Source organism: Hypanus sabinus, chromosome 9, assembly GCF_030144855.1.
Source record: "Hypanus sabinus isolate sHypSab1 chromosome 9, sHypSab1.hap1, whole genome shotgun sequence".
Taxonomy (NCBI): domain Eukaryota; kingdom Metazoa; phylum Chordata; class Chondrichthyes; order Myliobatiformes; family Dasyatidae; genus Hypanus; species Hypanus sabinus.
This window is the reverse complement of record NC_082714.1, coordinates 111,454,211-111,466,938: the sequence shown is the minus strand read 5'-3', so window position 1 is coordinate 111,466,938 and position 12,728 is coordinate 111,454,211. Positions and strand designations below refer to the sequence as shown.

The window sequence follows — 12,728 nt, the reverse complement described above, 5'->3', positions numbered from 1 at the left end:
GGAGCAATTTACTTGTATCATATTCAGGCCTAGAGATTAATCGCTTTTAATTTGTGCTGCCGGTTCTGTACCCATGCAGTTGGAAAGAGCACAGTCAATAATCATTTCCAGAAGAGTTCTTAGTGTTTCAAGCAGTTCGGCTGAAACAAAACATGGGATATATGAGGTGAGATTCCTCAAAGACCACAGTGTCAGTGTAAACAGCAGAACTGCACCAACTGGTGACCTGTTTCCTGTATTTCACTGAATCCACGGCACAGCTCTGTTGAGCACTATCATACTGCAGTTACAGCAGAAATGTCCATTACCTGGTCAATCAAGAAAACTTGCTTCAATTTCCCGAGAAAACCTGCAGTGTCACATACTTCCAAGCTTGACTTCATCAGAACACACCAGCATTCTCCACCACTCTCCATCCAAAGACTGGGGCACCTCCAGCAAAGCAACTGAATGAGCCAAGTTATTAGGAACTCACAATGTCCATAAGCAGAGGTACTGCTCCATCACAATCCAAAATGTTCCTGATATGCCAGGATCCCAAGAACTGGGCATACCTCCAAAGAAATTACAGCCATACTTCAGGACTGATGGAAGATAATATTCCCATCTTGATGCTATTGAGGGATTTGTGATTTTTTTGAACATAGCACAGACAGATCTGACATTCATTGAAGGAAAGATACTTGTGTTTCAGATGTGATATTGAAGATGACATACCAAAGCCTCAATGGAAAGTAACCAATCACAGATATACAGCGTCTATAAAAATGATTCAACCCCCTCCCCCGGACGTTTTCATGACTTATTGCTTTACAACAGTGAATCACTGAATTTAATTTGACTTTTTTGACACTGATCAACAGACAAAGACTGTCTCATGTCAAAGTGAAAACAGATCTCTGCAAAGTGACCTAAATGTTTTACAAATATAAAGCACAATATAGAGGATTGCATGAGTACTTACCCCCTTTAAGTCAGTATTTAGTACATACACCTTTGGCAGCAGTTACAGCCTTGAGTCTGTGTGGATAGGTCTCTATCAGCTTTGCTCATTTGGACATTGAAATTCTTCCCGATTCTTCTTCACAAACCTGCTCAAGCTCTGTCAGATTGCATGGGGTTCATGACTGAACAGCCCTTTTCAATCCAGCCAGAAATTCTCAATGGATTGAGGTCTGGACTCTGACTTGTCCACTCCAGGACATTGACCTTGTTGTTTTTTAGCCGTTCCTGTGTAGCTTTGGCTTAATGCTTGGGGCCATTGTCTTGCTGGAAAACAAATCCTCTCCCAAGTTGCAGTTCTCTTGCAGACTACATCAGGATTTCCTCCAGGATTTTCCGGTACTTTGCTGCATTCATTTTACCTACTACATTCACAAGCCTTCCAGTGCTTGCTGCAATGAAGCATCCCCACAGCATGATTCATGGTAAGGATGGTGTGTTCTTGATGATGTGCAGTGTTTGACTTAAGACAAATATAGTGTTTAGTCTGATGGCCAAAAAGCTCAACTGTGGTTTCATCAGACCACAGAACCTTCTTCCAGCTGACTTTAAAGTCTCCCACATCATGCCTTCTAGCAAACTAGCCAAGATTTCATGTGAGTTTTATTCCAACAGTGGCTTTCTGTTTGCCACTCTCCCGTAAAACTGCAACTGGTGAAGCACCCGGGCAACAGTTGTTGTGTGCGGAGTCTCTCCCATCACAGCCACTGAAATTTGTAACTCCTCCAGAGTTGTCATAGGTCTCTTGGTGGCCTCCCTCACCAGTCCCCTTCTTGCATGGTCACTCAGTTTTTGAGGACAACCTGCTCTAGGCAGATTTACAGCTGTGTTATATTCTTTCCATTTTTTGTTGATTGACATAACTGTACTCCAAGGGATATTCAGTGACTTGGAAATTTTATTGCATGCATCTCCTGGCTTGTCAACACGTACAAACAAGCTGGAGGAATTCAGCGGGTCGGGCAGCATCCGTGGAAACAAGCAGGCAACGTTTTGGGCCGAGACCCTTCGTCAGGGCTCAACGAAGGGTCTTGGCCCAAAACATTGACTGCTCGTTTCCATGAATGCTGCCCGACCTGCTGAGTTCCTCCAGCTTTTTTGTACATGTTGATTTGACCACAGCATCTCCAGTGTACTTTGTGTTCTCCTGGCTTGTGCCTTTCAATAACCTTTTTGTGGAGTTGCTTGGAAGGGGCTTTTGTCTTCATGGTGTAGTTTTTGCCAGGATACTGACTCACCAGCAGTTGGACCTTCTGTATACCTGTGTATTTTAACAAAAGTCAATTGAAACACCTTGACTACACAAAGGTCTCCAAAAACGGATCTGCATTTAACTAATTATGTGACTTCTGAAACCAATTGGCTGCACCAGTGATGTTTTGGTGTGTCATATTAAAGGGGATGAATACTTAAGTGTGTTTTATTTGTAAGTAAGATAGATCACTTTGTAGAGATCTGTTTTCACTTTGACATGAAAGAGTTTTTTCTGTTGATCAGTGCCAAAAAAGCAACACTAAATCCATTGTGGTTCAATGTTGTAAAACATGAAATCATTCAAGGGGGGCGAATACTTTTTACCGCCTCATTATATCCTTTTTATATATATCCTGTATATCCTCATTGTAAAATGGCCTATTTTGTTCAGCTGTATTCAGCAAGTTCAAGTTCAAATTATTGTCTTTCAACAGTGTGCACATATACAGTGAAACAAAATATCATTCCTCAGGGTCCAAAGTGTGAAAACACAGTGCATGTATTACATACAGCACATAAATAATATTAACACAATAATATTAAAAGACAACAATATTCTGGAGATGTACTTTATGTTTACATAAAGTGCATATACAACATATAGTTTAATGTACAACAGTATAATGCTACTGGCTCTGTCAAAACTAACGTGCATTGGGTGTAACTGGGTGTTCAGACATCTCACAAATATTGCTGAGCCTTTTACTGGCCTTTTATTGATTGATAGGTGTGGAAGAAGTGCAAGATGCGCATTTTTACAGTGGCCCAAATGGAAGATAACAGCATCCAAATGAAGAAGGACCTTACAGTGTTCCTCTATCACCTGCGGATTGCAGCTGAGGTGGAAGTCGTAGAGATGGTATGAGATGCCGGTGAAAAATTTGTGACAAATGGAATTTACTCAACTAAAGACCTCCTCTAGGAATAGGCTCATACACAAATAATTATAATTGCTAATTTTCATAAGCCCAAGTTGAAGGCATCTGTGCATGTTAAATTCCTATGAAAAGAGATTTCTACTCTTCTTAGCTGTCCATAAGATCGGGTTACAGATGTATCATTGAACCAAAGGGAAGAGCTAATGTTGGAATTGGAATTGATTTATTTTGGTCATGTGTACTGAGATACAGTGAAAAGCTTGTCTCTCATACAGTTCATACAGATCAGATCATTACAAAATACCTTGAGGAAGAACAATAAATATCAGGTGCATAATAAATTCTAATAAAGGTAGAGAGAGGGTAGGACCGATAAGGGATAAAAGAAGAAATATGCCCGTGGAGGTGGAGGAGGTAGGGAAGGTCCTTAATGAATACTTTGCTGTAGTATTGACCGGTGAGAAGGACCTCGAAGAATATGAGGTCAGAATAAAACAAGCTAATGTGCTGTAACATATTGATATTACAAAGAAGATGAACTGAAGATGAGAAGATGATTAAGAAGATGAATTGGAACTTTTGAAAAATATTAGGATAGGTAACTCTCCAGAATCAGATGGGATGTATCCCAAGTTACTACAGGAGGTGAGGAAAGAGACAGCAACTATCTTCACGTCCTCACTGGCCACAGCAGAAGTACCAGATGATTGGAGGGTGGCAAATGGTATTCCTTTGTTCAAGAAAGGTAATAGGGATAACCCTGAGATTTATAGATCAGTGAGTCTTACATCAGTGGTGTGCAAACTGTCAGAGAGGATTCATAGTGACAGCATTTGCAAGCAATTGGAGAAACATAGCCTGATTAGTGATAGTCAGTATAGCTTTGTGAGGAGCAGGTCTTGCCTTATGAGCCTGGTTGACTTTCTTGAGGAAGTGACAAAGGAAATTGAGGAAGGTAGAGTAGAAGATGTGGTGTATATGGATTTTAGTAAGGCATTTGATAAGGTTCCCCATGGTAGGTTCATTGAAAAAGTCAAGAGGCATGGGTACATTGATTCAGAATTAGTTTGCTTACAGAAGTCAGAGGGTGGTAGTCAATGGAGCGTAGCCAGTGGTGTTCTACAGGGATCTGTTCTCACGCCCTGCTCTTTGTGATTTTTATCAAAGAATTGGATAAGGATGTGGAAGGGTGGGTTAATAAGTTTGTAGATGACAAAAAGGTTGGTGTTGTTTGGGATATTGTAGAATTTTGTTATAGGTTACAATGGGACATTGATAGGATGAAGAGCTAGGCTGAGAAGTGACAGATAGAGTTTGTGATGTGATACACTTTAGAATGTTGAACGAGAAGGCAGAGTACAAGGTTAATGGCAGAATTCCTAAAAGCATGCAGGAACAGAGTTCCAGTTCCATAGATCCCTCAAAGTTGCTGTCCAAGTTGACAGGGTGGTTAAGAAGGCATATGGTATGTTGCAGGATTGCGATCTACAGCTGAACGATCAGGTTGCAGCTCTATAAAACTCTGGTTGGACTTCACATGGAAGTATTCTGCTCAGTTCTGGTCGCCTCATTGTAAGAAGGATGTGGAAGCTTTAGAGAATGGGCAGAGGAGATTTAGCAGGACGCTGAATTAGAGAGCATGATTTATAAGGAAAGTTTGAGGGGACCCAGAGATTTTCTCTTAGAAGTAAAGGAGGATGAGAGGTGACTTGATAGAGGCATATAAGATGATAGGATGGTAATTTCTCCATTTTTCCAAAATTGGGCCTACTGGTTTTTTTTATGTGTGTCTAATGCACTCCATCCACACCCAACCCACCAGCCAAATACCCAACACTCCCCTCCTACCCTCAGCACACCCCTCCAAATCTCAACACTCCCTTTTACTCCAGACACTTTGCTTGTACTCCCAACAGTCCCCTCCTACTCTCAACACTCCCCTCCAATTCTCAGCATTCTCCAACACTCCCCTCCTACACCCAACACTCCCGTCCTGCTCTTAACACTCCCCTCCAATTCCCAACACTCCCATCCTACTTCCAACAACCCACATACACCCCCAACACCCCCCTCCTACTCCCAACACTCCGCTTGTACATCCATCACCCCATTTTCCAACACTCGTCACCCTCTGTGGGAGGAGACCAGAGCATCTGGAGAAAACCCACGTCGACACAAGGAGAACGTGTCAGTTCTCTACATACAGCAGCAAGAATTGAACCCCTGTAAAACATTACAATAACTACTACCCTGTTGTGCCTCCCATTGACTGAGAGTAGGAATCATTTCCCTGACTGCTGCCTCAATCTTCCCCACAGCACGACAGTGACATCTCAGCTTACACATACGAGCGGACTCTGATGATGGAGCAGAGGTCCCAGATCCTGAAGGAAATGCAATTGACAAAGAATGAGCGGGAGCGCGAGGTACGTGACCAGTTACTTCATCTCACATCTTCCAGATACTGAGTTCAATGTCATATCTTAAAATGCAGACCTTATCTTGTTAAATTGTCATTAACCCATACAAGAACAGCACATAGCTGGAGGGAAATAAGGTTCCTGGAAATATACCTTCAGATGTACGGAACATTTATCAGAAGTTCAGATCCTGGAATGTACTGATACATTGGGGAATGTGACTGTGCACTAATATTAATTTGTTATGCTAACATTAAAGATAGCCTCGCAATCAAAATTTTAGAAGAATAGACAGGATATTGGGGCACACCATCTATACTTGTAGAGAGTCTGGCTCAGTGCTTGGTGCCGTTGATTTTTTTAACCTCATCTGTGTGTTATACACACTACAATATAATTCCTGCCTGTGCATGGAAGAGATAAATTGGTAAATTTGTAAATTGGTCTATTGTTGTCAGAAGTACAAAGACACGGTGAAAAACTTGCCGTGCTGTTTATAGAGATCATGTAGCGGTGTGCTACAAACAGCGCTAAAATTACGACACGGAGTCGGTAACTGCAGTCGAAGGAAAAACTTTATTCGAAAACTTCAGCCTCACTTTTAAGCCTCTGTCAACCGGCCCCCCATGGCGAAGAGGCTCCAAAGCTCTGTGCTCGCAAACCCCCGTAGGCTATCTAATTGTGAGTCGGTTCGCATACGCTAGGAAAAGAGCCGCCACATAACCCCCCCCCAGAACCGGCGATACACCCCCCAATGTCCACAGCCAGGGCCAGAACCTGCTTGGGAGGTCGGCCTCTGCGCCGAGGCGCCGGAAACTCGGCCGGTTGCGCCAGGTCCACATGGGCCGGCTTGAGGCGGTCCACCGTGAAAACCTCCTCCTTCCCCCCAACGTCCAGCACGAACGTGGACCCGTTGTTCCGGAGCACCGTAAACGGCCCCTCGTATGGCCGCTGCAGCGGTGGCCGATGCCCGCCCCTTCGTACAAACACAAACTTACAGTTCCGTAGGTCTTTGGGTACGCAGGTCGGGTGCCGCCCATGCTGTGAAGTGGGTATGGGGGCCAGGTTACCGAGCTTCTCGCGAAGTCTGCCCAGGACTGCAGCGGGTTCTTCCTCTTGCCCCCTCGGGGCTGGTAGGAACTCCCCGGGGACGGCCAGGGGCGCGCCGTATACCAACTCGGCCGACGAGGCGTGCAGGTCGTCCTTGGGCGCTGTGCGGATGCCGAGAAGGACCCAGGGAAGCTCGTCCGCCCAGTTGGCTCCTCGCAGGCGGGCCATGAGGGCCGACTTCAGGTGACGGTGGAAACGCTCCACTAGCCCGTTCGACTGTGGGTGGTAGGCAGTGGTGTGGTGCAGCTGAGTCCCCAAAAGGCTGGCCATAGCTGACCACAGGCTGGAGGTGAACTGGGCGCCTCTGTCGGAGGTAATGTGGGCTGGTACACCAAAGCGGGATATCCAGGTGGCGATCAGGGCTCGGGCGCAAGATTCGGAGGTGGTGTCGGTGAGCGGGACCGCCTCTGGCCATCTTGTGAACCGGTCCACGATAGTCAGGAGGTAACGCGCTCCGCGCGACACTGGCAGGGGGCCCACGATATCCACATGAATGTGGTCGAAACGCCGGTGGGCGGGATGGAACTGCTGCGGTGGGGCTTTGGTGTGCCGCTGAACCTTGGCCGTCTGGCAGTGCATGCACGTCCTGGCCCATTCACTGACCTGTTTGCGGAGTCCGTGCCAAACGAACCTGCTGGAAACCATCCGGACAGTTGTCCGGATGGAGGGATGCGCCAAGTTATGAATGGAGTCGAAAACACGTCGCCGCCAGGCTGCGGGGACGACCGGACGGGGCTGGTTGGTGGCGACGTCACAGAGTAGGGTCCTCTCACCTGGGCCCACGGGGAAGTCCTGGAGCTGCAAACCAGAGACTGCAGTCCTGTAACTCGGAATCTCCTCATCTACCTGCTGTGCCTCTGCCAGTGCCTCAAAGTCTACCCCTTGGGAAAGGGCATGAACGGTAGGGCGAGAGAGCGCATCCGCCACGACATTGTCCTTACCCGAGACGTGCCGGACATCCGTTGTGTATTCAGAGATGTAGGACAGGTGGCGTTGCTGGCGGGATGACCAGGGGTCGGATGCCTTCGTAAACGCAAAGGTAAGCGGTTTGTGGTCCGTGAACGCGGTGAAGGGCCGACCTTCTAGGAAGTACCTGAAATGCCGGATTGCCAGGTAGAGCGCCAACAGTTCCCGGTCAAAAGCACTGTACTTGAGCTCGGGTGGCCGCAGGTGTTTGCTGAAAAACGCCAGGGGTTGCCAGCGACCTGCGATGAGCTGCTCCAGCACCCCACCGACTGCCGTGTTTGATGCGTCCACTGTGAGGGCGGTAGGGGTGTCCATTCTGGGATGTACTAGCATTGCGGCGTCAGCCAAAGCTTCCTTCGTTTGAACGAAAGCGGCGGCGGACTCCTCGTCCCAGGTAATGTCCTTGCTCGGACCCGACATCAGGGCGAACAGGGGGCGCATGATCCGGGCAGCTGAAGGGAGGAAGCGGCGGTAGAAATTGACCATACCTACGAATTCCTGAAGGCCTTTGACCGTGGTGGGTCGGGGGAAGTGGCGGACCGCATCTACCTTAGCGGGCAGAGGGGTTGCCCCGTCTTTAGTAATCCTGTGGCCCAGGAAGTCAATGGTATCAAGTCCGAACTGGCATTTGGCAGGGTTGATTGTAAGACCGTACTCACTCAGTCGGGCGCAGAGTTGACGGAGGTGGGACAGATGCTCCTGACGACTGCTGCTGGCTATGAGGATGTCATCCAAATAGATGAACGCGAAGTCCAGGTCCCGTCCCACCGCGTCCATTAACCGCTGGAACGTCTGTGCGGCATTCTTCAGGCCGAACGGCATGCGGAGGAACTCGAAGAGGCCAAACGGGGTGATGAGAGCCGTCTTGGGGACGTCGTCAGGATGCATCGGGATTTGATGGTACCCTCGGACAAGGTCGACCTTGGAGAAGATCCGGGCGCCGTGCAGGTTTGCCGCAAAGTCCTGAATGTGCGGCACAGGGTAGCGGTCCGGTGTGGTAGCCTCGTTCAGCCTGCGGTAGTCGCCGCACGGTCTCCAGCCCCCCGTCGCTTTGGGCACCATGTGCAGGGGGGAAACCCAGGGGCTGTCGGACCGCCGGATGATCCCCAATTCCTCCATTCTCTGGAACTCCTCCTTCGCCAGTCGGAGCTTGTCCGGGGGAAGCCGCCGAGCACGGGCATGGAGGGGTGGTCCCTGTGTCGGGATGTGGTGCTGTACGCCGTGCCTGGGCATGGCTGCTGTGAACTGCGGTGCCAGAACCGATGGGAACTCCGCCAGGACCCTGGTGAAGTCGTTGTCGGACAGCGTGATGGAGCCGAGGTGAGGGGCTGGCAACTGGGCCGCGCCCAGGGAGAACGTCTGAAAGGTCTCGGCGTGTACCAGTCTCTTCCTGGGCAGGTCAACCAGCAGGCTGTGAGCTCGCAAAAAATCCGCACCCAGAAGCGGTTGGGCTACGGCGGCCAGTGTGAAGTCCCACGTGAACTGGCTGGGGCCGAACTGTAGCTGCACCTGACGGGTGCCATAGGTCCTTACTGTGCTGCCATTCACGGCCCTCAGGGGGGGACCCGGTGCCCTGCTGCGAGTGTCGTAACTTGTCGGAGGTAAAACGCTGACCTCAGCCCCAGTATCGACCAAAAAGCGGCGTCCCGACCTGCTATCCCACACATACAGGAGGCTATCCCGATGGCCAGCCGCCGTAGCCATCAGCGGCGGCTGGCCCTGGCGTTTCCCGGGAACTTGCAGGGCGGGCGGCAACGGCGGGCTTCTGCGCCCCACCGCTGGTGGTAGAAGCACCAGTGGTCATTGGGCCGGGGGTTAGTGGGCTCTGCGGCCGGGCCTGGACTAGTTTGCTGCCGGGAGCGTGGCTGGGTGATCTGTGCGATGGACGCCCCGCTCACCTTTTTGGCGTTCCACAGCAAGTCCGCCCGGGCTGCCACCTTCCGGGGGTCACTGAAATCCGCGTCGGACAGCAGCAGGCGTATGTCCTCGGGCAGCTGCTCCAGGAATGCCTGCTCAAACATGAGGCCTGTGTGTCCCTCGGCCAGAGACAACATCTCATTCATTAAAGCCGATGGAGGTCTGTCGCCCAAGCCATCCAGGTGCAGTAAACGGGCAGCCCGCTCGCGCCGTGAGAGTCCGAAAATCCTGAGGAGCAGGGCTTTGAATTCCGTGTACTTGCCGTCTGTCGGGGGCGACTGTACGAACTCCGCGACCTGGGCCGCTGTGTCCTGGTCGAGGGAGCCCACCACGTAGTAGTAGCGGGTGTCTTCTGAGGTGATCCGGCGAACGTGGAATTGGGCTTCGGCTTGCTGGAACCATAGGTCCGGGCGCTGTGTCCAGAAACCCGGCAGTTTCAACGAAACCGCATGAACAGGGGCGGCGTCGGTCATTTCTGGTCCAAAAATCGTTTGGACCGTCGGGGTCACCAATTGTAGCGGTGTGCTACAAACAGCGCTAAAATTACGACACGGAGTCGGTAACTGCAGTCGAAGGAAAAACTTTATTCGAAAACTTCAGCCTCACTTTTAAGCCTCTGTCAACCGGCCCCCCATGGCGAAGAGGCTCCAAAGCTCTGTGCTCGCAAACCCCCGTAGGCTATCTAATTGTGAGTCGGTTCGCATACGCTAGGAAAAGAGCCGCCACAATCATTTCATTACAACCGTGCACTGTAGTTAAAGGGTAAACAGAATAGAATGTACAATAAAGTGTTCCAGTTACAGCGAAAGTGCAATGCAGATATACAATAAGGTTCAAAGCCAAAATGAGGCAGATTGTGAGGTTAAACGTCCACCTTACCATACTAGGCCGTTCAGTAACAGCGGGGTAGAAGCTATCCCTTGAGCCTGGTGGTACATGCTTTCAGGCTTTTGTATCTTCTGCCCAGTGGGAGAAGAGAAACAGAGAATGTCTGTGGTGACTGGGGTCTTTGCTCACGCTGGCTGCTATACCGAGACAGTGAGAAGGGAGAATGTCTGTGGTGACTGGGGTCTTTGCTCACGCTGGCTGCTATACCGAGACAGTGAGAAGGGAGAATGTCTGTGGTGACTGGGGTCTTTGCTTACGCTGGCTGCTATACCGAGACAGTCAGAAGGGAGAATGTCTGTGGTGACTGCGGTCTTTGCTCACGCTGGCTGCTATACCGAGACAGTGAGAAGGGAGAATGTCTGTGGTGACTGGGGTCTTTGCTCATGCTGGCTGCTGTACCGAGACAGTGAGAAGGGAGAATGTCTGTGGTGACTGGGGCCTTTGCTTACTCTGGCTGCTATACCGAGACAGTGAGAAGGGAGAATGTCTGTGGTGACTGGGGTCTTTGCTCACGCTGGCTGCTATACCGAGACAGTGAGAAGGGAGAATGTCTGTGGTGACTGGGGTCTTTGCTCACGCTGGCTGCTATACCGAGACAGTGAGAAGGGAGAATGTCTGTGGTGACTGGGGTCTTTGCTCACGCTGGCTGCTATACCGAGACAGTGAGAAGGGAGAATGTCTGTGGTGACTGGGGTCTTTGCTCACGCTGGCTGCTGTACCGAGACAGTGAGAAGGGAGAATGTCTGTGGTGACTGGGGTCTTTGCTTACTCTGGCTGCTGTACCGAGACAGTGAGAAGGGAGAATGTCTGTGGTGACTGGGGTCTTTGCTCACGCTGGGTGCTGTACCGAGACAGTGAGAAGGGAGAATGTCTGTGGTGACTGGGGTCTTTGCTCACGCTGGCTGCTATACCGAGACAGTGAGAAGGGAGAATGTCTGTGGTGACTGGGGTCTTTGCTCATGCTGGCTGCTGTACCGAGACAGTGAGAAGGGAGAATGTCTGTGGTGACTGGGGCCTTTGCTTACTCTGGCTGCTATACCGAGACAGTGAGAAGGGAGAATGTCTGTGGTGACTGGGGTCTTTGCTCACGCTGGCTGCTATACCGAGACAGTGAGAAGGGAGAATGTCTGTGGTGACTGGGGTCTTTGCTCACGCTGGCTGCTATACCGAGACAGTGAGAAGGGAGAATGTCTGTGGTGACTGGGGTCTTTGCTCACGCTGGCTGCTATACGGGGACAGTGAGAAGAATAGAACATAGAACAACTCAGCACATTCCAAGCCCCGTGGCTCACAAAGTTGAGCTGACCTTATATCCTAATTCCACATAGCCTTCAGAGAGTTGTAGATGCCCAGATTGCACTGCCTGGTCTGGTGGTAGAGGCAAATAGATCAGAGGCTTTTCAGAGACCTTTGGATAGGCACAAGGATATACAGAAGCTGGAGGATTATGGACATGGTGTAGATAGGAGAGATCAGTGTTTGGGTGTTTTTGATGTGCTTTTTAGCTGGTTTGGCAGAACTTTGCAGGGTGAATGGCCTGTTCCTGTGCTGTACTGTTCCGGGTTCATCCGTACGTGGAGCACAAAGAGGTGGCTGGATTCAGCAATGTGCTGATCTGTCAGGCTCCTCCCAGTCTCCACTCAGCTAACGGAAGTCACCTGCCACTCAATTCCAGATCATATCCTGCAGCCTATTTAAACCCAGTTCTCATTCACAGACCTTGTTCACTCATACAAACCAGCCAGCCTCAGCCTGTTGCTCGTAGCCTTCAGTTCCCTTGTTGTGTTAAGTATCCATTCTCTCTTGTTTAGTGGCCGCTTGTGGATTTGTTACTTTGCAGCTTATTATTAAAGTTATCCCTCACCAGTGAATCGTCTCCACTGCTCTACATTTTCTGTCACTGTGTCCACAATTCTCTGCAGTTCTTGCCATCACAGGCAGCAGAGTTTTCTACAGGGTGGATCAGTAGAAATTAATGATGATCAAAGAAGTCATGCCAAATTTCTTTAGCCTTCTGAGGAAGTGGAAGGACTGGTGAGTTTTCTTGACCATACCATCTCCGTGGTTGACCAGAACAGGCTATGATGATGTTCACTCCTGTGAACTTGAAGCTCTCAACCCTCTCGACCTCAGCACCATTGATGTAAACAGGAACACGTACACTATCACTTCCTGAAGTGAACGATCAGCTTTTTGGTTTTGTTGACATTGAGGGAAAGTTTGTTGTATATACACCATGTTACTAGGATTTCTATCCCCTTGCTAAATTCCAATTTGTCATTATTTGGGATGC

At 49.5% G+C, this 12,728-nt stretch overlaps 1 protein-coding gene across 1 annotated transcript in view; it reads left to right on the top strand.

Moving 5' to 3' along the window:
• Positions 1–12,728, top strand: part of LOC132400110 (solute carrier family 12 member 5-like) — a 338,827-nt gene that overhangs the window by 313,564 nt on the left and 12,535 nt on the right. The window contains exons 21-22 of the mRNA XM_059981187.1: positions 2,984–3,115; positions 5,453–5,560. Of these exons, the coding sequence (XP_059837170.1) occupies positions 2,984–3,115; positions 5,453–5,560 (240 nt within the window). The remainder of the gene's footprint in view (positions 1–2,983; positions 3,116–5,452; positions 5,561–12,728) is intronic.